This window comes from Diabrotica undecimpunctata, chromosome 3 (genome assembly GCF_040954645.1).
Source record: "Diabrotica undecimpunctata isolate CICGRU chromosome 3, icDiaUnde3, whole genome shotgun sequence".
Taxonomy (NCBI): domain Eukaryota; kingdom Metazoa; phylum Arthropoda; class Insecta; order Coleoptera; family Chrysomelidae; genus Diabrotica; species Diabrotica undecimpunctata.
Window position 1 is genome coordinate 149,718,321 of NC_092805.1, and position 26,629 is coordinate 149,744,949.

The 26,629-nt window shown below is 33.7% G+C and overlaps 1 protein-coding gene across 5 annotated transcripts in view; it reads left to right on the top strand.

Moving 5' to 3' along the window:
• LOC140437544 (ubiquitin carboxyl-terminal hydrolase 2-like) overlaps nucleotides 1-26,629 on the top strand; it is a 59,272-nt gene that overhangs the window by 19,281 nt on the left and 13,362 nt on the right. For 3 of the 5 annotated variants that reach the window (XM_072527124.1, XM_072527125.1, XM_072527126.1), the window contains exons 3-4: nucleotides 3,595-3,890; nucleotides 12,891-13,519. In XM_072527124.1, coding sequence (XP_072383225.1) covers nucleotides 3,595-3,890; nucleotides 12,891-13,519 — 925 coding nt within the window. The remainder of the gene's footprint in view (nucleotides 1-3,594; nucleotides 3,891-12,890; nucleotides 13,520-26,629) is intronic. The other 2 variants (XM_072527127.1, XM_072527128.1) reach the window with 2 other exon arrangements.

Sequence of the window (26,629 nt, forward strand, 5' to 3'; positions counted from 1 at the left end):
TGCATAACCTGCGACAATGGTTCGGACTAACATCGACCGAACTGTTCAGAGGTGCCGTAAACAAAGTCAAAATAGGCTTGTTAATAGCCAACGTCCGAAACGGATAGGGCAAAGGAAGAAGAAGAAGAAGTGTCGGTACCAGCCCGTCTCCTTGTTTTAATCCTTTGACTAATCCTAATTTTTGTCTATTAATTGGGTCGTAGTCTTTTTACACTCGTCATTGAACCATTCTCTTTTTGTTTGTTTCTTTTTTTTTGCCTATAATCTTTCTTGTTGCGTCAATTACATTTCTTCCCAATTTTCTTCTGCCTGTACTTGTCAACGTTTGTGCTATTTCTGTCTTATAGTTCTGTTGTTTGTTCCTGATAGTCCCTCCTGTTTGTTTGAATTCTGCATCTGTATTTTATCTCTACTAGGAGATGGTCAGATCCGCAGCATGCTCCTTTTGCATCTTGTATGCTTGTTGCGGTCGCCGCCACAAACTGTATCTGCAAGAAGCAAAACTACACTGACCCGCAAAAGTAACCGGACATTTGAAGTAAACTACATCGTTTAAACGACACCGTTTATTTGAAGTAAACTAAAAAGTATTAGAAAAACTTCAACTTCAAGAAATTATGTTTATTGTATGTTCCATAAAAAACCATAAAATAAAAAACAAATTACAAAATATTGACTAATGTAACAAAAAATAAAAATTTACATTTTTTTTATTTCCAAGAAATTATTTCTCAAATCAAAAACATATAATTATTCTAAATTATGGGTACTAAAATCGAGTATTTCCTCCTCGAGCTCGAATAACCGCTCTCATCCTTTCTAGCATAGACTGGATCAAAACACAAATCTCGTTTTGTTCCCACTCCTTTATTAGCGCCTGTTCTAACGTTACCGCAGTTTCAAACTGGTCATAATTTTGCCTAACTACCCCTCTCAAGTTGTCCCACATATGCTCTATCGGGTTAAGGTCTGGATTTCTAGGAGGCCTTTTCCTCCTATTCAATGAATACGATGGTACTACACGTCAAGATTGGGGAGCGCAGTGATTTACTGGTATAGATGTGCATGCGTCGATGTGCATTTTGTGTTTGGGCGCACGTTTTTTTATGAGTGGTCTGTGTGACGCTTAATCAACAAATCTCCCCTTAATGGCATAGCTGTTGCTCATATGTCATGTTTTCTGTTGATCCGCGAGTGTTTATTTGGATCTACCATTTGATGCCATGCTGGCGAGCTCGAATTCACAGTCCTAAACCGTTACGAATATATATGTCTTTATGAATAAGTCTTTTACATACGAGGGAGCAATAGGACAAAATGTGACGGTCAACACCTTCAATTTTGAAAGAGTACAACGTTTTAAGTATCTGGGGGCCGTAATCACAGCTGACAACGATGTTACTAAAGAAATAAGACAGAATCCAATCTGCAAACCGTTGTCTATTCGCACTGGATAAGCTCATAACATCAAAAAATCTTACAAGAAGTTCAAAAATCAAATTCTATAAATCCATCGTCAGACCTGTAATAACATACGGATGCGAAACATGGACCATGACCAAAGCAAACGAAGAAAAGACTTCGCCATGACATCACCACAAACCAGTATAAGATCAGAACCAATATTGAATTAAAAGCGCTATACAATGACGCCGATATTGCCCAAGAAATTAAATCACAGCGACTAAGATGGGCAGGCCACGTGCACAGACTGTATAACGATAGACTTGTAAAACTGGTATGGGAAGAGATTCCCACAGGCAAAAGACCACTCGGACGTCCCAGAATGCGATGGAGAGATAACATCCAAGCAGATCTCCGGAAAATGAACATTCCATTTGACCCTAGGTTGATGGAAGACCGAACAAATTGGAAAAAAGTTGTACAGTCAGCCAAGACCCACCCAGGGTTGTAGCGCTACGTGATGATGATGATGATGATGATACCAGGGAGCAACACCACTCTTTTTTCAGTATTCTATTTGCACCCCTTTGAATCATATAGTTATTTTTCAGTTTATTATTCGACCAAGATTGTTAATAAGTAAAGTCGGCTTCATTGTCCTTACAAAGAGTACATTATTCTTTTTACAAAGCATTGTCGCTTATTTCGTTCACGCCCAAACTACTGCAGTATTATACCGCGGGAGAGTTTTAACACAAAATTACCATACCCTACTAGATTCTAAACGATCTACTACTGCGTTTTCACACTCGGTAAGTTTATACCTTGACCACTGCGTTGCCGAGACCTTATCAGCGTTGTACTAGGACCAACAAACTAAAAGACTCATTATTATTGATAGAAACAGTAAACTGATTATATATATTGCTCCTGGACATCTATAATTTCAAAAAAATTACGTATTTAGCCCAAAACAATTAAGATATCGCTACAATGAGATTTTTAACATTTCGGAAATTTTATAATATTCTAATTGACGGATAAAATTACTAATTTACACTGAGTAATTGGTAATTAACACTAATTGTCTTATCAACAATGAGCAACAATGAATCTCTTAAATGGTTAAATGTAAATACTTGTTTTCTGATCCTAATCTTGGCTCAGGATGTCAACATATGTAAGGGATTATCAACCTTTAAAATTGAAGACGTTTTAAAGTCGGAATAACGTTATTTTTTATAAGTGAGCTATGAATTTTCTGTTGAGAATCCGATTTATGGACAATCGGTAGATAATGCCATGATTAAGAGTAGGATCATCCTTTGTTCTAGACAAATGAATGGAGTTAAAAACCGTAGTGCCGAATACAACGAAGGGGACTGTAAATATAAAATTCGACGTCGTATTCAGATCGTTGTAACAGTTGTAGCCAACATACCACAATGTGGAAAAACACGAATATAAAACAAATACTAAGTATGAACCCTAATTGTCTCAATATTTATATAACAGTAGATTTTTGAGCACCCATGCTGACAATGCGGAGAGGCTAATGGTCCAGGATCACGGGAAAGAAAAGTAAACGAGGATCAGCAACAAATGGACTGTCACAGTTGTGCGGATCCTTCTTCCAATCTCACACACGTAAGATGGGTTGAAATGTTTTTCTTCGATTGGGACAACTGCTACCAAATTAATAAGCACCATAGATAAAATGCAAAATTAATTTGACTTATTAAAACAAGCGATTTACTACTACGCTATGATACAATAACAATACTAAACTCAGCTCAGCAACTCAGGAAAATAGAGACGTTTTCTTTATGTGTAAAAATGAGAGAGTAATTTTGGAAGTTATTTTGTGTGTATACTGTACGGCGGTCAGTGAGTAAATGAATTATCAAAGTATACTTCTTTCTAATTAATATGAACCTTTTACAAAGAAGGTCTGTCTTTATAATTATCGCGACGTCTAGATATCACGCCAGTTTACTATGCGCTTTTAGCACAACGGCGTTTATTGTACATTGTTCATTGTTTCAAACAAGTATATATCGTTTGATAGCGTAACGCTTTTGTCATCGAAATTTTGACTAATTACGAGCGAAAATTGACTTAGAACAAGCGTCATATATAGAGAACCGTAAAAAGTAGAAAATTAAAATTAATTACTGATATTTTTTACAGATCTGGCTCTATTACCGAAGATGGGGTAACAACAAGATTCCGGGAGGAATCTCGGGAACCTAGCCTCAAACGTGATTCCATTTCCCGGGATTCGGGAATAAGTTCGATCAGAGAAAATTCGATTTCCGATTATCCACGAAGAGAGAGTTCCTTAACTCGAAGTGACCGATTGTCGCACGTCAACGTCATCGATTCTGTGGCCGAACTAAGAAATAAGTACTCACCAGCCAATTACGTGCCTGCTTGCATGAGAAAAAATGAAAATTTATCAAGGTCTAAGTCTAACAATGATATAGGTGAGTACCATTGCGACTCGTTTAAACAAATACCGAAATTTACTATAGTACATTCAACCAATTTACCAACCTCTAAACGATTAATGGAATTCGCAGAAAACCTTTCGTTGTAGTAAAAGGCACGGTAAACTGCACTGGTGTTCTCGATAATCTTTTTAATTACTTATTTTGTTTAGAATATTTTTGCCTGTAATATCAGTTACGATTTAATTTGTATAAAATGAGCAAAAATTCAAATGGAATTTTAAATATTATTGTTTATTTGGCTAATAATGAATGTATAAATATGATGGTTAACCTGCTGTACAATTATTTTGTATATCTATGTAAATCTATAATCACTGGATTAATTTCACTAATTTTATTTTTCCGGATCTACCACTCTTCTATTAATTTTTCACATTTATTTAAAGTTTTGGTCCATATTTCTGGAGTTGCAGTTTTAAGAGCTTCTTGCCACATTTCCCTGCATCTGCATCGTCACTGTATCCACTGCGTCCAACGTGATTATCATAATACGTTTTCCATATACCCCAGATGTGTTCGATGGGACTAAACTGGCAGTGATACGGCGGTAACCGTAGTACTTGATGTCCATAACTTGATACAATTTGGTCAACCATATAAATCGTTGGTTTTTCATTACGTTTCGAAATTTCCAGTAACTCTGATTTGAAGGCGTATTCCGAAATTATTTTTAACTAACCAATTTTTTATGCTTGGTACGTTCCACGACTGTTTTGGCTGTTTCTCCAAAATTTCCGAATGGTAAGGTGCATTATCTAAAACTATAACTGATGGTTCACTCAGACTAGGTAACAGTTTCTCCTCAAGCCATTTAACAAACATATATGCATTCATGTTTTCATGGTAATCAGCAGATTTTGATTTTGAAGAAAAAATTTAATCTGCATTTTCTATAAAGGCTTCTTTCCCTCCTGCCTGAAGAATGATGTGTCTTTTGCCTTCGGTATATGTGTGTTTTATTGATTTTATGCTGTCGTCTTGTCAAATTCTTTTAATTTCACCCTTTGTAAATATCCATGTCTATCTTAGTATTGGAACGTTCCATTTTCAGATTTAAGTCTAGTATATTCTCTCATAAAGTTAATTCTTTTGTGAACCACACTACTCCTTTCACATAAAAGTAACCTATTATTTTCTTTCTTGAATTTAAAAACTAAATCTAACACTTTCCAAAGGCTAGTCCTCTTAATTTCAGAAACTTGTATTTCTCTTATTTTGGCCAGTAAAGTATCTAAACTGACATGTTGATTGTTTTCACGCATTCGATACAAAATATTGCGAATTTCAAATTTTTCTCCATCAGGTAAGTCAATGCTCATAGAATGTTTACGAGTTGTTTTCTTGTCTTCGAGATACTCACTCACAGTAAAAGCTTGTTGAGAATCTCTGACAGTTTTTATCTTATTTTCACTTATCCCGAGTGCGTCACAAACGCGTTGATTTATACATAATAATGACTTTATAGGTCCACTATTGTCTCTTTCCACGGTAAAGTATTTATGCACATTTGCAATTAATTCATCAATATCCAACTTACGTCTAGGCATGATGGTCACTTGAAGCTACACGTTTGAATTACAATATACTGAGTTTAGATCAATATGACAGAAACTTTCAAACTGTTGTGATTGAAAGGTAAAATGTAATATATCCGCTTACAAAGATCCTAAACACATTAAGCAAATTAGCTTAATGATCATTAGGAATGCCGATTGTAATTTAATTATGTTTCTAAAAAGTTTAGAAATGGTTGGAAACCGTACATAAACAAATTAAAATGTTTCCCACAATTATTTTATTTTTAGTACAAGTATTTTCATTTGAAAATAAAAACTTAAATATATTTACCAAAACCTTAACTTTAACCCGTAATCGCAGACTTCTCAAAAAAGGTACACTCTAAGAGGCATATGGTCAATCTAACCACCACTATTTAAATTGACAAAATATTGTAGTTTACTTTTTTTAACAAAAGTATTTTTTAACAGAAATTAAAAGTGATATTTTAGTACTTTTTATATCTACTTTGAATATAAATTATCCTTAGCAAGGTAGTATTTGTTTCAGTAAAAAAAATAATAAACAAGTAGGTGAAAGAAATTTACGTTAAATAACATTATGCAAGAGTACTATTTAAAAAAAAATAACAAAATATGCAAAACTGCAAACCACGGGTTAATGACACATATATTTATTTTATACCTAAAATTTAGCAAAGTATTAAACATTATGGAGAACACCAGTGCAGTTTACCGTGCCTTTTACTACAACGAACGGTTTTCTGCGAATTCCGTTAATCGTTTAGAGGTGTAAGTTGGTTGAATGTACTGTATTCATGAAACAGTTAATAATCAGTGACGATGAAACTGAACTAATTTGTAATCATTTATGTGCTTTTTTTTTTATTTTTTTTCTTGGTTTATAATTAGTTTTATCTTTATTTTGCCGGCAGTTGTTTTAAATTCATTCTGGGTACCCTTATACTCTATACTATACGAATAATTTATGGGTCTTAAAGCTATTTTAATCTCCAACAAATAACTATTGTACGCAACATTCGATAAAATAAGATATTTCCATAAAATATTTACCCACCAGCTATATTTAATAAACTACGGGCTAAATTTTCATCGATTGGAAAACAAACTTTAGATAGATTCTCGGTTCGAAACTTACAAAGCGGATCGTTACGGGAAATGTTCTGTGTAAATAAGTGAAACAATAATTACTAGGTTATTATGTCATTGGTATTCTGAAATTATAGTTCCAATAATATATCAATTTAATATAACGTTTACGACTGAAACTATGTATTCAAATGGTTTCGTTTGGTGATTTGTTCATTATCACTCTCTTTACCGTTATACCTATCAGTTTCCTTATCGCATTTCTCCATAAACTTCACAGGCATGTCTTGTGTAAGCGTCTTTCACCAAGTCTTCTTTGGTATTATTGTCCTACTATTTTACTCACTCTGCTACTATTAGAACCACACGTAGACTACTCCTATTACAATACAGTAATACCTCGACTTACGCTACCTCGACTGACGCGAACGCAGAGTTACACGATTTTAAAATCTCGTCGATTCGTCTTCTGTTTTTGAGCGTCACACAATTTGTCGATTATCGATTATAGACTTACTGCCCCCACACCATTGCACATCTAATGTACAGTTGGTTCCTAAAAAAACTGATACGACTCTTAAAGCGTATTTTGTAGAAAATTGAGCAGTGTATTTTGAAGGATAAATACTTATTATTGAAGCAACGCTTGAAGCGACCTTGTAACGAAATTATTTTGCCTACCTCAGGGTAAGAATATAGGGTAGAAATAGGGGACAGAAACTATGGGGGCGAAGATAGGGCAAGCAAAACAATCGTTACTGATGCGAACGGCACTCAGGGGGTTGTTGGAGAGCTGGGGTCGTGGATAAGTGAATGGCAAGGGGGTTAAGATTGGGGTAACTATCAAAATATGAAAACAAGGGGTTACTTGCATAAATCTCCTGGGCAAATGGGCAAAAAAAGACAAGAAGAAATACCTCTAGCTATTTAAAAGGGACGCCGCTTCGAGAAAACTTCCTGCTGGAGGAAAGAAAGTTTCTTCCTTCCTAAAAAGTAAACATACAAAAAGGTTAGGAGATTTTCTAAAATAAAAACAAAAATGGATCAGAGAAACAAATCAAAACGTTTATTTTTGTCTCATACAAACAGTTATCAACACATAAATGGCATAAAAAATATACTATATAAATAGTTGCCAAATACAGAATAAAAAAAAACTTACATGTGTCCGTCTACAAACTCCGTTTACAAAGGGGTTGGAGATACTACAAAAACTTACAAATGTTAGCGCACAGAGATTAACCTTTTTTTAAAACAAACAAAACAAATTAATATCGAAACAAATAGAGCTAGCTGTCATATGTTAACATTAAATTAAAAAAAAAACAATTAAAATGACAGCTAAGTTAAACCATAACATTTACAATTTATTAATTATTACAATTCCTTTAAATTTTAATGAAAGCAATTATTAATAATTATCAAAAAAAGTCTGTCTTTACTTTAAAATTTAAAATGTTAATTGTTACCTTAATTTCACTTGTTTCACTTAACTTTGCTACTTTCTCTGGGATTGAAGCTGCAAAGGACAAAACTCTCAACTCGAACAAAAGGAAACCATTTCCATACTTAGGCAGGAACGATTGAAACAGGAACTTGGTGGAGGAAATTAAGCTGACGACGGGGACATCCTATATACTCATTTTACAAAATTTCTTCAGTGCCGGTGCACAAATCTTATAGTGATTACTCTGTTTTAAACTGCCATATTGCAAAGAGTATTATCACCTTAACCGGTCTTAAAACATAACACAAAGAAATTGAATCGACTCGCGATTCCTAATTACTCAAACATCTTTTCTGTCTCAGATCTATCGCTTGACTCCCTTCGTTAGATTTTACAAATTCGACCAAAATAAATTTCCCTTTACGTCTCACAGCTTGTTTTTGCCGACAAACTTAAAACAAACATATACCCTCGACAATCGTTCGTCGACAACCTTGAAATATCCCAGTTTTACTACGTCTTAGAAAAAACGTAGCAATTGACTTGCAATATTATATTAGGGGACTCGAATGTAAACAAATCGTTGTTCAGCGACAAAAAAATTTGAAATATTATAGTTAGAAATAACACGTACGAAATGGGGAATTTTGTATGTAAATAAAAAAAAACACTTGAAAGCTGGATACAAAACTTGTTATATTATCGACCGTTTTTACATTCCCTTTTAGAAGACAAACGCAGATTTCCTGGTAGTTTTTATGCGTACTGACGAGATAAATGAACAGGGACGTATTATAAAATTTAAAACGCTACAACCTTCGATTTTGAATGTCAGTTATGCGCGCGAAATCAATGTTAAATAAAATTTGTATCAACTCGACGGTAAAAAATCGATATCTTGATAAGAGTGTCCTATCGACAAAAATCAAAATGCGTTTGAATGCTTGTGTATACAATTTTTGTATAATGCCGCAAATGAAGTTAGTTTCTTTAAAACTGTTCAATAAATAAACTTTATACGATTTTTTATGATTCTCATGAGATCAATAAAATTTGTTATTTTCATTAACTGGTCGTAGTGAAATTTCCATCGTTGGAGACCAGTCTTCAAAATCTTTAACAAGAAGTAATTACTATTTAAATGGGAATAAGCCACAATTAAACGTCAATAAACTTACTTTAACCTTTAATTGTGGCTTATTCCTATTTAAATAGTAATTACCGTAACATGCCACAAAAAAATAGCTTCAGAACTATAACAGGAAAATATGATTTTGATCTTTGGATTTTTTGATTACGGAAAATGTCTCCAAGAACACGGTTTTGGGTGTAGTTTATAACAGAAGTTAAGTACTTTTGAAAAACGTACGAGTGTAATTAAAAAAGAGTAGTTTTAAATGTTTTAGATCGTTAGAAATGTGAAAGTTTAAATTCAGCATATTTCCACTACCTCAAATTTGTTGCCAAAACTCAAAACTAAGATGTCATGCTATAGGTTTTTAGGATTAGGTTCTACGGTATAATTTCACTATTTGGGAGAGTGATTCATCGTTTAAATGCGCAGAAATGCGGAAAGACGTATGAAAGTCCAGTGACGTACACTCACTTTTATTTTAACGTTAATTATATTTTATTTTTCAAATATTAATGTTCGAAATAGGCCACAATATATGTATTTACAAATTTTTACTGACGTTTCGATCTCTATATCCAAGGACCGCTTTCAAAAATATAAATGATAGTTATATTTATTTTATTTGTTTGTATGTTTGAAAACGGTCTCTTTATAGAGATCGGAACGTCCGTAAATTAAACATTTGAATAAATATATTATGGCTTATTCCCAACATTATTTCTAAAAATACAGAACGACAAGCAAAAAGCCATAAAAAATAAATATTACTATTATTTGTATAATTGAAAACGGTCTCTGGATATAGAGATCGAAACGTCAGTAAATAAACATGAATAAATATTTTGTGGCTCATTCCCTACATTCCCCTAAAAATACAGAATGCCACAAACAAAAAGCTATAAAAAACAAGTAATTTTGCAGAAAGCTTATTGATACCACCCGGCTTTCGCGGAAATTACGCTAAAACGTCTTTTGACCTTAAAAAGTTACACAATGAAATTTTTTTAAAACAAATTTTAAGACAGTTTCCACACCATCCCAGAGGTATGTCTTGTGGCGCGTTACTTTTTTTAAACGGGTGTTCGCCAAGAGTATTAAATAAAATGAACAAAACACTTAAACAGTATAAAACAAAACAAAATAAAATCCTATAAAACAAAATAAAATTATATAAAAACAAAATAAAAATAATGTTTGATGTAACAAAACATTGTACTATTCTATTTAAACACAAACACTATACACACTTACTATGTTCTTCTCGTTTTTTTTGTTTCTGTTTTTTTTTGTTTTTGGTTTTTTTATGCTGATGTTCTTATTAAACTATTAGAAAATATTATTCGCTGTCTAAATCTGAAGATGCAGTGCTGCTATCCCTGTCATTATCTTCACCACCTGGTGTAATTATAATTGGCTCTAGTAAAACTTCGATTGTCAAGTTCCCACATACGATGTTCTTCTTTAATTATGTGGCCTATACATTTAGCCCATTTCTCTGGAGTTACATGGAGGATTGCTTAAATCAAAAGTTCCTTAACTTCGTTTAATTTGAACGTTTTGTTATTGCGTGCTACTTCTTCTTTCACTTGCGCCCAGATAAGTTCAATGGGATTAAGTTCGCAATGATAAGGTGGTAGACGCAGAACTTTGACACCATAATCTTTTGCAGTTTCATCTACAGCATATTTAATATATTCACTTTTCCTTAACCGTGCAATGTCCAGTAGCTAAATTTTGAGCATTGATTCTTCGTATGCAATCCCCTTTTCTGTAAGCCATTCTTGAATCCTCCCTTTCAATTTCATTCATAATCACCTGTTTTTTTCGACTCAAATTGAAGAAAACCTTCATCAAGGAACCCTGTATCACTTCCTATATGGGTGATGATTAAATGCCGTCCCTTTCCTGATGAAGCTTTTAATCCTGTAGACCAGCCTTCTATAAATGCTCCTGATGAAGCTTTTAATCCTGTAGACCAGCCTTCTATAAATGCTTCGCGTTTACTTTTGACATTTAAATCTTGCCAAACTTTTCCAACTGTATGACCTTCGTTAATCCAGGTTTCATCCAAATAACATATTTTGCGTCCAGTGCTGCGAATTTTGCGTATTTTTTCTAAATATTTTCTTCTCCACACAATAATTTTATTTTTTTCTAATAGCATACTTTTTGTGTTGAGTTTTACATATCGAAAGTTCATTTCGCGCATGGTCCTGATTAGGACTCTACGAGATATCTTGGGTAAGGAGTCATCGTTTTCGAGCTCGTGAGAAATATTTTTCAGTGTTGGAATTTCACTCTGAAAATAAAATGAATGCATTTTTCGACGTATAATATTCCTTGTCTCGTCATCCAAAACAATGCTTTTCCTATCTCTAGTTTTACCTTTTTCTTGCTTTTTATTTTCCGATGTATTTTTAAGTACACGATAAGTACAGCTAACGGATACTTTTGTTAAACTGCTACAAATGTCGACCGCTTGGCTACTATTTAATGCCATTTTTCTGCCGACAATTCCTTCATAAACGTTTCGTATCATTACCTTCTCTTCGGACGTTAACATTTTCCGTCTCTTTTGCGGCTTTTGGGAAACACCTGGAAGAATACAGGTTTTGTATGACTATAATTACTACCTGTGAACAAGAATTGGCTACACTGTACGACAACTCCTGGTCAATTTTTCTATAGAGAAGCACAAATAAATATACTACTTATGTATTGTGTAATTTCTTATGAGAAAACGCAAATTGCAATTGAGAAAATGGGTAGTTTTCGAGGGCCGCTGTGTACATTTAAATTTGAGGATATTCATAGTTATGGAAACTCCGTTGTGGCCGGTCAATGAAAGTGATACATTGTATTGATCTCATGAAAATCATAAAAAATGGCAAAAATCGCGCCACGTTTATTTATACACTTTTATAAAAACTGAATTAATTTTCAGCAAAATACAAAAAATTGCGTAGGTACGAAAGCTGCACCTTTTACGTTTAAAACGCATCTTGATTTTTGTCGATAGGACACCCGGATCAAAAGATATTTCAAATATTAATTTGGCACGCGTATGATATTCAAAATTGTCGATTACTTCAATCGTTGTTTCTAAGAGAACGGTTCATTCTACGCAAAAAATGCTTATAAACGTTTTTCTTAAAAATTATCTCAGCGACATTGAAATATTTTTTTCTACGGCCTACAGATTCTTGGTAAATCGATTTTTTTGCGTTTTCCCCTCTCTACGTGGGGGTTTTAGAGGTAAGCCCAGGGGTAAAAGTGGTAAACTTTTTTGCATATTTTTTAGCGTCCTAAAATTGACATTTTTGGCAAAATTCAGCTTGTTCGTATGATTTTTAGAGGTTCAGTGGCATTTTCGTCTCTGACCACTGGAGTATTCTAAAAATATTGGGGATCAATATTATAGTCGATGCGTATTTGATCTACTTCATGAAGTTTTAATTCTACCATTGTCTAAGATTGCGTATTAACGCGAATTTTTAATGTTTTTTATCGTTCCCTACGATAAAAAGTTTCTTCTCTAACGCTTTCTTTTCGAGATTCTTCTTTAGCGCTTTATTTCATAGTGACTTCGAATATTAGAGTAATTTTTTGTTATAATGAAGTGTAACTTGCTCATGCTTATACGCTTAATGACGCTCTACTATTTTTAAAACGGTTAAAACATTTTTTTGTAGGATATAACAACTTTTCGCCCAATTTGGTTTTATTTTTGAAGTGATAATTATTCCTTTTTTTTTTGTTTTAAGGTTTGCCTCCTCTAGAAGTGAAATCGACAAAGAAAAAGGTAAACGACAGAGTGGACAGTATTTATACTAACAGTGTGGCATACTCTAACAATACTAATACTGACAATTTGACTGATGAAGACGATAACGGCAACCGAACATCAGTCGCTGATTTGTGTAAAAGATTTGATGACAAACTCTCTAGAACAGTGAAAAACGGTACTAGCCTCACCAATAAGACATCGGAGGTCAAGTCTAAAATTTCCGAATTAACCAATGGTGTAAAACCCCTAAGCGGCAAAACAAAAACCGCCAATGTCAAAAAATCTACTAGCAATGGCTCGGTGGCCAAAAAGAATGACGCGTCATCCATTAAATGTCAAAATAACATTGATGTTTTACAGTCTAATTCAAAATTGGAAGTTAATGAAGATTCGGATTTGAAAAATGGGACAGACGTCGAGAGGGAGGAGGTGAGTGAAGAAGCACCAGGTAACCATTCCCTCTCGAAAAACGGCTCAAGAGTAAATAATTTTTCATCTTACATTTCTATTTCGACCAAGGACTTTCAGAGGGGGGATGAAAATCAATCAGATCAGAAAAATGATATGGATACTAAAGAATATATCGGAAAAGTAATACAGACTACAGTGAGTATTCAACATTTTCAGTATTTTTTGATTATGTTTCTTAATTGTAAACATGTAAATAGTTTTTTTCGTAGTAGGTGCGTTGTTTCTAATTTTTGTAGATTTGTTTTTAAAATGTTTTGACTTCTAAAATATGTACTAGTGTGAATATGTTGAGTCTCTTTAACGTTTTATTACATGTGCTTTAGTCTAATTCTTTCTGCCTTTAAACGTAAAGCTTATGAATTGAGTTGTAATTTTCGGTACCCATTGTTTCCCATTCTTTGTCATATTTCTAATTTCTGTTCAAGGTATCTGCTTATTATTTTACTTATCATTATATCTCATAAGGCTATTTTATAGCTGTAAAAAATGTCGTCAGTTTTGCTTTATTTGCAATCAACTTTTAAAAGAAGATAAAACAGTTGTGGTTGATCGTGGAATTGCCTGATCAGTTTAATAACAAATTAATTGAATATCAGAAAGTAGGGCCAACCGCACAATTATGGGTGCAATACTTTCGGATAGTCCATTGTAAAGGAGTTTATAAGAGCAGAACTGATGGTAGATTGGCAAGCACATTTGAACTGCGTAAAAGAAATACTGCCTTATTTTCATGCATCTGGACATTCACCTTATGCTAAGTCTGCGCACTTGTACTTACAAGACATGCTTCAACTGAACGAGTAATGGATCCTAGTATTTATCAAAGGTTTACAGAGGAGTTTTAAGTTCTTGCTAATGTTCAAATGCACACAACAGATTAGCATGGAGATGCACTTGATTCGCGGTGTAAAAAAGATGCTAAAGATTTTAAAAAAATTCTAGACTGGTATTCATCACATGATCCTTTTTCTAAAATTAATAAAATCGTATATATTGCTTCTGGAGTTATTGGTGACGATAAGATTAATTGCCATAAAGTTCGTGAAGTTGGGATTGCTTCCATGTCTAGAATGGCAGGTAAAACATTTAATAATATAAAATTAAAACGCTCTGAAAAAGTACTCCCTCTTTTAGCTGCGAGTAGCAGCGTGAAAGTTCATGAAGAGGAAATAGCTATAGACCTTGTATTATTATTTCAACGCATGAGTATTACTGAAGCTTTTGAAGATGAGATTGAAGAATTTTTTGACTATGAATTAACCCCTTGCCCCTTATCACTTTTCGATGCAGCTGGAATGAGTAAAACAACATTTATCAAGTTCAAACATGGCTATGCATTCAATTGAATCAAGAAGACTGTGGTTGGAAATTGATAGATAATACTCTGGAACCGATTAAAACTTTACTCTTACCTGCTCCAGAAAAACTCTTCAACACTATTTTTTGCAATTGCAAAAATGGGTGTAGTGCCAAATATGGTTGTAAAAAGTTGGGTTGCTGTGTTCTCCAGCGTGTACCAATTGCCAAGGTCAGTTTTGCTCAAATGTCCAGTTGAGTACAATAGAGGAAGATTCCTGTGATTTTAATGAAGAGACCAATGACTCAGCCACATTTGAACAATTTATGTTCATAGAGCAAGAAGAAGAAGAAATTGAAGACGACTTGACCGTTGAAGTAGGCTTTCAGGAGTATGTATCTGATTAAAATATCTAAAGAAATCAAAACAATAGTTAACCTAATAATCAATATCAATAATAAGGTAATATAGAACTTGACGGGTATTGTTCCCTTAAATTACCCTAAAATTGTCATGACAGTTAGTGGAGTATAGAGGAATCACGGTAAAAAAACGCGCCAAGTACACTACCTCACAGGTGGCGTGGAAATGTGTGCATATCATGTATAATGTGACTCTTGAATCGCGATATATCAGGAATGGTGACTCTTAGGAAAAAATCATGAGGACCATTTCTGTAGAGAATTTTAAAACCTACAACTTTGCTTTAAGGTTTTTTTATTGATAAAAAATACCGAAAACCTCAAATTTGTAGCACACATACGATCAATGGGATTTTTAAAATTTTATTTATAATGGGAAACCCCAACTCTCCACCAATATTTGGCTTTTCGGGAAGTTTTGTTATTTTAAATGTCTATATTGACCGGAGTATAAGGTATATTTTACAAACTTTAATCGAAGAGAAGGGATGTATTTTATATTTTTAGTCACAGTCGAGTCGTCGACATAATATCCATGCTTTATAGTTTTTTTTTTCTTCAGATTGATTAAGTCTTAATAAAACGTATTTCCAATAAGAAAATCGTTTTGAAAATTGTAAATAGCAACTATAGATGTTTATTAATTGGCGCTGTAGCATCCAATTTGACAGTTGACTTACTTGGCCTTGATCTTGTAGGCAAAATAGCCATGTTTTTGAGGTAATATTCTGAAGGTGATGTTGTCCCTCGAACTCCCCTCGAGTTCGATTAGGCTGAAATTTTGACGTTAGCAGTATACGAGAATTTACTATACGATAGTCAATTTCTCTTGTGATAGTGGCGCCATCGTGCGATGAGGCTTAGTACTTATTGGACTATCGTCGTTATATTACTCATTTATTTTACGAGAGGCTTTAGTAGCTGTATGCCATTTTACAGAAAAATAAACTTTAATATCGATTGAAAAAGACAGCACGAAAAATATGTGATATGGGTCGATGACTACTCGGCATGGATATTTACTCAGCGATTCGACTATGGTTTATGTAGTTCTTGTATATGTACATTATCTCGGTTTACTTTATTGAATTTAAAGGAGAAGCATAATTAAAGCACATGTTTGCTCTGTATTGACTGGGCAATAATGATTCTTTTTTGAATGTTAAAAGATTGGATGATAAATTTGTTCAAATAATTAAACACTTAATCTTAACCCAAATTGAGTCGATTATTTTAATTGTTTGATTTGTTTTTGTTTGACGACTGATTAACACCAGCAGGTGCGAGCTTGAATATATACATAATTACTAATCATGACTAACCAAACTGAAAGCAATAATTAATAGCAAATATTAAATTGGCGATTATGTAGTTTAAGTTTTTTTACATTTCTTTTTTATAACTGAATTCTTTCTTATCGAAAAAATTATTTTATAAACAATTTAATAAGAGTACTTAATTAACTTTCTACAAAATTTACCATTAAACTCATGGCAGATGTTTCTGTTTTTTCCAGAATGTAAAGGGAATGTCTTTTTCTCTTCGAATGGCGTATTTTTTAGTTTTTACTATTTTGTCCAATTTTGGACAGCACTCATGCTATGCGCTCGAGTCGAATATCGCAAGAGGCAGCAAATAAAACTACATGCTATCTCTCTCGTACCTCGCTCTTATTGATCGATCTCGAACCCTTCCACTCTCCTGTACAAAAGCCGAACTGCTGGGTGCGAGGTACGAGAGACAGCATTTAGTTTTATTTGGTCTCTCTATCTCTCGCTTCAAGGTTTCAATAGATGTAGATTTTCTTAGCCAGAGAAATACACAATACTATCCCTAAACGGATAATTAATAGAAGAAAACACTCAAAAAATCTGAGGCAAAAAAAGGAAAAAATTTCATGGCCTTGTAGTTTTATAGAACCATGCATGTATCTGGTAAAAATCTATTAATATACTATATATAGTCGGACTGTCTAACTTACGATGAACTCGCAAACGAAATAAGAATAATGATTGCGCGTGGAACGTAAGAAGCTTTTATCAGCCTGGAGCCACGGCTCTGCTCGTACAAGAAATGAATAAAGCCAAAGCAGATATCATTGCTTTACAGGAAATAAGGTGGACTAGCTCAGGCATCCTGGAAAAAAATAACTGCAATATTTACTACAGTGGACATCCTACCCGACACGAATTTTGTACCGGATTTATTGTAAGCAGCAAAGTCAAACATAGTGTAATTGATTTCAAAGCTATTGATCATAGGATATGTCGAATAAGACTTAAAGGGAAGTTCGCTAATATTAGCATTATTAGCATCCACGCTTCAACGAAAGAAAAAGAGGATGATGAAAAAGACATGTTCTATGAGGCACTAGACCGAGAGGATGAGTGCCCAAAAAATGACATCAAAATAATAGCAGGAGACTTTCAAAGTCGGAAGAGAGAATATATTTTTGCCCACCATCGGAAAAGAGAGCCTACACGTAGACTCTAATGATAACGGTCTTAGAATCCTAAACTTTGCGATGTCTAAGAACATGGTAATAGCTGGGACACGATTTCCTCATAAAGATATACATAAGTGAACTTGGAAATCTCCTGATAATGAAACGATTAAAGAAATAGATCATATAATCATCGATGCAAGACACTGCTCTAACTTATTAGATGTTAGGTCTTTTAGAGGAGCAAGTATAGATAGTGATCAATATTTAGTTAAAGCGCGATTTAAAGAGAGAATATCCAATTTAAAAAAGGAGATCGAGAAAAGGAGAGAAAAAATCGACATTAATAAACTAAAAGATCCCGACATTGCAAATGTATATCAACAGCAAATAGAAGAAGAAGAAGACATTAACCAACTATATGCAAATATACGAGATATTGTGTTACAGAAATCGGTTGAACCATTGGGCAAAACCAAGTCAGAAAAAAGAAATCATTCGTTTGATCAAAAGTGTGAAATGGCCACAAATAAAAAGAACGCCGTATATCAAAAAACCATCGACGCAGGTTGTACACGGAGAAAAAAGGAGAGTATAGACGTCTTAGAAGAGAGGAAAAACGTTTCCATCGACGTAAAAAAAGGGAATACGAACAGAACACTCTCAATGAGATACAAAGTTTACTCGATAAAAATGAAACGAGGAAATACTACAAATCCTTAAATAATAGCCGTCGAGAATTTAAACCACGATTAAAAATTTGTAAAGACACGTGAAATTCTACATGATAAAAACTCAGTCCTTAACAGATTGGCAGAACATTTCAGCGAACATTTAAATATAAACGATATTGAAGGAGGTTACAACATAGACAATCAACAAAATCTACAACATCAACTACACAGTGAAGACCCAACAAGAGAAGAAGTATCAAATACCATACTAAAACTCGAAGAAAATAAAGCTCCAGGAATCGATGAAATCTGTTCGGAAATGTATAAAAAAGTGGTGATCAACTTTTTGCAGCAATCCATAAACTAATAGTACTTATATGGCAGAATGAATTGGTACCAGAAGAGTGGCTAAAGGGAATAATAGATCCGTTGCATAAAAAGGATGATCAACTGGAGAATTGAATTGAAGGAGAAAACTCTACGTTCTTTGACATGATCAGGCCAAGATCCACAACGGATTGTCGAGCCACTTATGATGGTGATGATGATAGTTAGATAGCGTGTAGCTCACGGAGGTGGATATTAAATGGTGGATACAGATTGCATTTGATTAATATTTTATAGAAGTTTGAACGCTGATGAAATTTAGAGTATTTAAAAAAGATATGATCGAGAAGATCATCCTGGTTTCCGCACTGTTTGCAACTATAGGCCTCGATTACTTTTAAGTAAATGACATGGATAGAATGCATTTCCAAAGTGGTTATATATTTACGTGGAGTGCTAAAACTCTTAAACCAAGAGGTTTGAGGTATACCTTGTATGGTTTCTGAAACGGTAATGATTTCATTGATCTTTCCATACAGATAACTGATTTTTTCAAATAGTAATGACTTATGTATTTAAGAGATATGACAAAGAAATTGTTGTAACACTAATATTGTAACACTAATATTGAGTCTAATATAAACCTTAATCCAAATGGTCCCATTTATGATCCTTTATTGTCGAAATTTTTAATTTATTTTAACGCTTCAAATATAGCTAATGATGCTGCTGAGAATATTGAAAATTCATTGATAAGTATATACTTTGAATTCTGTACCAACTTCATGTAAAAAATAAGCACATCCAGTCCCAGTTCTGTTATTTTGATGCATCTGTATATACAGGATTGGGATAAAAGTGTAGAACCAAGTAAATATCGTTGAATCTAAAAAGGCGATATTGATAAAACGTGGCACTCAAGTTCAATGACACATAAAGCATCTGATGCTTTACTCTATTTAATACTCTATTTCCGGTTTCACTGGAAATACCCTCCACTTCTTTAATATAAGTGAGAGAGAGACACACACTCTGAGAATCGCAAATACCAAAATTACAAATTTGGTTATTAAAACACCCTGTTTCTTCCGCGAGAGTTTCTAACAGACTTCTTTGTATTTGGGACAGACATGTGAGCTAGGGGAACTGGTCATTTTTTTACAGGTTTTAATTACCGATCGTGTTTTATTGTTGTAAGGAATATTTCAGTCGTCTAGGCATACATGGTGGAGAAAATTTAATAAAAACAAAAGGAAAGATTCTATTTTACGAACACTTTGAAAATTACAGGGTTGTAACAAAATCTGTTTACAACAATTTCTTGTTTGAAACATTTTTTGTACTGCGTACAGATTCTGGGTAAATCAATGCTTTCCGTTTTCCCCCTATAAGAGGTCTTTTATGGGGAAGCCTGGGTGTAGAAGTGGCAAACTTTCTTTCATCTTTTTTGAGGTCCCAAAATTGACATTCTCGTCAAAATTCAGCTTGTTCGTATGATTTTTAGAGATTCAGTGGCATTTTCGTCTCTGACGACTGGAGTAATCAAGTTTTTAATAAATAAATACAAACTTTATATTAATCCCAACAATATTAATAATCTACATGGGTTTTGGTACTAACTTTCATTCAAAACCATGATAATCTCAAGAACACACCTATCAGTGGGTGTGTCATGTCGTTACACCTTGTCATTGGTTAGAAATTAATTTCTAACCAATGACAAGCTGCGATGTCACGACACATTCTCGATGGGTGTGAACTGGAGCTTATCTTAGTGTAGATTGAAGTAGGTATAGTATGGAAAATATTACCATGGTATGGAAAGTGACGTTTTCCTTTACTTTTTTATTTCACGTATATCAAGTTTATTTTTAAATTCTCTGTATGTTTCCAAGTAAAATACCGTATGTCATGATGTGATGTGTCAAAATCTTTTTATTTTTTTTAACAAAAATGTCAAGTAGTTATTACAAGTCACGTATTAGAAGTGAAATATCCAGAAAATATATTTTGGTATGTTTAAAATCCATTTTATTTTTAATTTAATTTAGTTTTACTTTATTTCTTTATGAAATAGAAATTTATAGTTTAATACGATATTTGCTACATTAAAATTATGGCATCGGTACTTAGGCATCAATCAAACTAAGGAAGTTCTAATTTTTTCAGATTTGTGTTTAATGTACGGTAATTGTGGTACCTGTTAAGATTAATATTAGTTGTAAGTAATTAGAAAATATTAACAATAGTATTTCTAGTAAAATTACTAGTGTCAAAATAGTAATTGCCAATGATTTCTCTTAAAAATATTTTTTATTTAGAATATTAGCCAGTTTAATCCTATTTATTTTTCTTTTTTTCCACCTGGTCTTTGGTCTATCACGTTTTTTGGTATCCGTCAGTTGCACGATAGTGATTCTTTTTATGATATTTAATTTTAGTGCCCGAACTACATGTCCTGCCGGTGTAGACAGATTTATTTGATTATGTCTTTTCCCCGAACATATGCATGTGTATGTTTTGAAGCTCAAAGTTTTATCTGCATCTTCATGTTCTCTTTTCACAAACCTCTCCAAAGATTTTGCGGAAATCAGCGTGTCGGTCTTTATTTATTATATTAGCTAGATATTTTGATACACTTTTTATATCTTACTCTGGCTTCTTCTAAGTTATTCTGACTTCTTTTAATGCCTGTCCGTTATCAAATGTTGGCAATCACAAGGTATTTAATTTCACCGATATCACCCATATCTGGGAGATATTACCCTATTCGCCATCTGCGGAGGTGCCTGATGATATATAAACGACTCCCTAAAAATGTCCCATGGGCTTGTAGTCTATAAAACTCATGAACGACAACTCTGCTACTATAGTATTTACATATATTTAACAGCTTATACAATGCTGGTATTATTCCTCAAGAATGGCTGTTATCTACATTCATAAAAATACCCAAAAAAAAAAAACAGCTAATGTAAAAGAATATTACGATCACCGTACAATCTCGTTAATGAGTCATTTTCATAAGGTGTTTCTAAAAATCATTAATAACCGTGTTTACAGAAAGCTGTAACTTGATATTAGCGAGACGGTTGGGATTCAGCAAAGGGCAAGGCACTAGAGAAACTCTGCTCTAAAAGTTCTCGCATAGGTACGCCATCGTGTACTCGAAAGACATTCTTGAGAGCAAAGGCAGAAATGATGAGGATCTGAGAATAATTCTGAATTTATATTCACATAGGGATAAAGGCGAAAAGAATAACGATAAAGTTTATTTAATAGAATAAACAATCGACTACAGCTAAGGGAAAAAAATCTGAATTTTTGGTTGGTTTTTTACAATTATAAGGTAAGAAGTGCGTGTAATGATTATTGAATTACTTACTGAAAATTAACCTGACTATTTTATTTGCGACAGTGGTTATCTATTTGCATAAAAATCTATCGTCTACTTTTTGGCAAAGTCTATTTTTGTATCGTTTAGTGAGGTTGTGTTATTTTTAGTTTTTTTCATCATGGCCGACTAACACAATTCCGTACTTGAACTTCTTATCTCAATTTTCTGTTTATTTTCTGAATAAAATACAAATATTTTTTAAATAAATGAACCGATTTAATAGATTCTTCGATATCTCCTTCAATCAAACAATAATTGATAATCTGTGATAATTTTTGTTTAGTGTATAATTGCGAATATTAATTTTAGTTTAGAAATCAATTTTTGAATGAAAATGTGTGAGAAATACTCGTGATATTTCGTAATATGGTCTTTTGTTTATATCGAAGGTGTATAAAAAAGTGGAAAAAGGTAGATTTGTTAAAATAAAAATTAGGTTAGGGAATATTTATAGAAAAAAAATGACGTTCGACTCCTTATTGATTATCATTTGGACACTCATGTTCCTAGTGATTTTATATGGATTTTTGATCGGTTTAATTGATAATTTCCACGTACAAAATGGTTTTCAACTGAAAGGTGGTAATTCTTCCTTTTATTATATGTATAGAATGGTACGTTTTTATTAAATCGTTTTTAGTTTTAACCTTTGCTCGACCCTCTGATTACTAACAAAAATATTATTAACAATATTATGTTTGGTTTTTAGTTTGTTCTATTTAGTAAACAAAAGTTTTCTAACGTACATGTGTGACACAATTTTAACCTACAAAAGGTGCCATAATTTTATAGATTATCATATTAAGTTTTGATAAGGACAATCATGAGATTAGATTATATTGTGTCGTTCGATCTATCTACATCTCTGAGTGAGATTCTAGTATATTACAGATGTAAATCCTTGTTGTAGTTCATGGTTACTCCTATTAATCTTCAGTGGATATTTCCGGGTGTTCAATGGTAGTTTTTTTTCCATTTAACAGAAAAGATTCGTATTAATTTTCTAGGATTTAGGGCATATATATGAGGTGCCGAGAATTATACGGCAGTAGCATCTAATGATTTCTTGTTGGGTGGACGTTTAGGGCATCATCTCTATCGTTGAGAATGGTCTTTATCGAGATTATGATGGCAGCGATCTATTTGCAAGAGCTAAGGTTCTCTTGATTGGTTTTTACCATTTATTTTTGGTTACGAGTTCCACAGGTTATTCTGTAAACTCCTGGATGTTGTTGCAAGTCTAACTTGTGAGAGGGTCATCCATCTATTGGAGATAAACCAAAGGGTATTACTACTTCATAGTGCTTGGCAGATGAAGGCGATGGATCGGGACGATTGGAGAGAAATTCTTGAGGAGGCTAGGACCCACGTAGGGTTGTAAAACCAGAATGATGATGATAAAAATAGTGCTAGGTGATGCTAATGAAAAAATAGGAAAAGAAGAAATATCCACCGTATCCACCATAGAAAAATAGTCTGCATTAAGCAGAAAACGAAAATGGTCACTTCCTAATAGATTTCGCAAAAGAGGAAATTTCAACACAAACTTTCAACACAAAAGAATAAATATACCAAGCAACTTAGAGATCGCCAGAGCGGAAAACCGTACATCAAATCGATCATGTACTCGTTAAAAAAGACATCGAAAAAATCATAAAGAACGTAAGAACATACAGAGGACCAGATGCAGACTCAGATTACTTTATAATCGAAATACAAATGAAACAGCTTATACCAGTTCTTAGAACCAACAGAAAAAAGTCAGCTACTAAACCTGTTAGACTAGTGTCAAAAGAAAAACAAATTAAATATGAAAGAATAGTCACCAGAGAATTAGATAATACTGGTAATGCAATTTGTAATTCATTATTTCTTCAATTGCTTCCCATTCCTCTGAAAAAGCCACTTTAAGCTGACCTAAGGTAAAAGTAGTAGGTACACGACTTCGAATACTTCTACCAAGTCAGTCCCAAACATGCTCCATGGAATTTAAATCGGAACTGTTTTCTCGAATAAATGGTGCATATGGGACAATATAGTTTTGCAGTATCTCATTTATGTACCTACCAGCGGTCCGAGATCCACTAGGGACAACGTACAATTATGTACGCGCCTCTGAAGATATACCAGTCCACACCATAATTGAACCCCCTTGAAAACTTATTCTAATCTGGACTCATCGGTAAACTTCACATTTCTCCAATCATCTGCATTCCAATTGCAATGCTCCCTAGCAAAATGTAATCTGACTACACGATGTTCCCTGGAAAGTTCGGGTCCTTTAGTGATTGTTCGAGCATTCAAATTAGCCTCACTTAACCGTCTTCTCACGGTTCGTTCACTAACATTTAAGTTTCTGACTTGTTGAAGACTATTTCTAACCTCTATAGCAGTTGAATGACGATTTCTTGGTACTGAAGACACTATAAAACGGTCGTTCCGATGAATAGTTCTTATCTGAGAACTTGTTCTAGGACGACGAGTGTAAGCTCCTGACTATAAAACGAGCAAAAACATGTTGCACTCTACTGTGTGAAACTCCATATCTGTTAGCTACGTAAACTTTACTTCTTCCATCCTGAATTAGACCAACAATTTCTACACTCAAAAATATCTTGGAATTGCCAATAATTAACACAAGCACGATATTAATAAACACTTTTGACATCAACAAACGGAAATGTTATAGTAAAAATAATTGAAAGTGCGCAGCCTTCTTGTAACACTGAAGTAAGGGTAATATGATAACGTCAATATTATTGATATTTTCTAACAATATCTGGAAAATTTCAACACATTTCTCATTAAAAACTATCTTAGGAGTTTCTGCTAAACCGTGGTCATTGTTGGCCAAATTTCTAAAAAGAACCGAAAAAAATCAAAAGATCAGAATTCGTCAGAAGTTATAAGGGTGTCTGCTTTTCGTACCCCGTGAGTTTATATTATATAGAAGAAATTGTATGCTAAAATTTTATACTATGACATGTTTCGCTCTACTTGGAGCTTCTCATGTATAGGGGTAGGATATGAACACACTACTAAAATAACAATAAAAGAGAAAACAATCCATCCAGCCACTTTTCCATTCTGGAGTGGACACAAGTAAGCTGGCGCCATCTACCTTTGATCACAAAAAATAGTAATAACTGGGTGTCTGAAGTAAATAAACTGCCAAAATTTGAAGTATATCAAATATTTCAGAAGCAATTTTTGTAATTAGATTTATTGATGCATTAGGCATTTAGAAGGCATATATGCATTATACCTGGGGTATCAAGAAACACTCTTTAGTAATTTGCTTCGTTTGTATCATGAACTTTCTGTCTTCATTTGGGCAAGTGACCAAAGACAGTAAGAAGTGACATTTCCGTAAAAAATCGTAATCAGCATTTATTCTCAGAATAGTAGGTATAGCCAATCCACGTGGCCAATATTTGCAGAATTAAACAGAAGTACTAGAGGTTAACTATAAGAATAATGTTAGAAAACGAAAGTTTCGAGCAATTCTCAGATTTAAATATTTGAAACGGATGGTCGATTTGGTTAGTAAATATTGATTTGGTAACATGGACATTCACAAAAAAGAAAGATGGGAATCAGTAAAAGTATACAGAAAAATGGAAAATAAAAGATTCGAATGAATCATAAAATTAAAAAGGTTTTGGATAAAACATTTACAAAGGATGAAAATTCTGAAGAAAAAGCCAGAGAAGACAAGTTGGAAACTGATAATCAGATGAGTTAATATCATAAACAATGTATGAAAAATTAGAAATAATAAACCGATAAAACAGGATATTGAAAGACCTCATAGCGAATTAAGCATGAACCAACTTGTTTTAACTGGCAGAATACTAGCACTTCACTCGTTTCTGGATCTGTTGCAATTAGACGACACCGAACTCTGACTCTTTGGCCCAGGATTTCAAATACACCCAGTCTAATGGAGTTATCCGCAACTTTCTTGATCTTCGACCTATTGGTCAAAAATTAAAAAGTGTTTCATTGGACCAAGAGAAACATAAGTCTTCTTCTTCTTCTAATGGCGCTACAACCCTTTGTGAGTCTTGGCCTGCTTAACAATGTTCTTCCATTCTGCCCTGTCGGATACTTTTCTTCGCCACTGCCTGATGTTCATGGTTTTAAGATCCTTCTCTACGTCGTCTATCCATCCTTTACGGGGCCTTCCTCTTGTTCTGTTTTCTTGGGGCTTCCATCTCTGGACTACTTTTACAGCTCGATTATCTGTCATTCTTTCTAGGTGACCAAGCCAGTTTAGTCTTTGTGACTTTACAAATCTTACAATATCTGCGCTCTGCATTAGTTCATCCAGCTCGTGGTTCATTTTAATTCTCCACGAACCATCGCTGCATTGGGTTGGTCCAAATATCTTCCTTAGTATTTTGCGCTAAAATATTCTCAGTTGATTTTCATCAGTGGTTGAGAGGGTCCACGTTTCACATCCATAAGTACCAAGAGAAACATAAGTACCAAGTTTCAATGCACTACGGCAATACCTTATATCGGAAATATACTTCTTAAAAAATACCTAAATTGCAATTAAACGAAATAAATATTAAAGTTATTTAAACATCTACTTGTGTGTGTTCTCATGTTTTGGTTATGCCCATAAATTAAAAAGAAGACCCATGTATATGAGGGGTCACAAAAGATGAGACATTCCT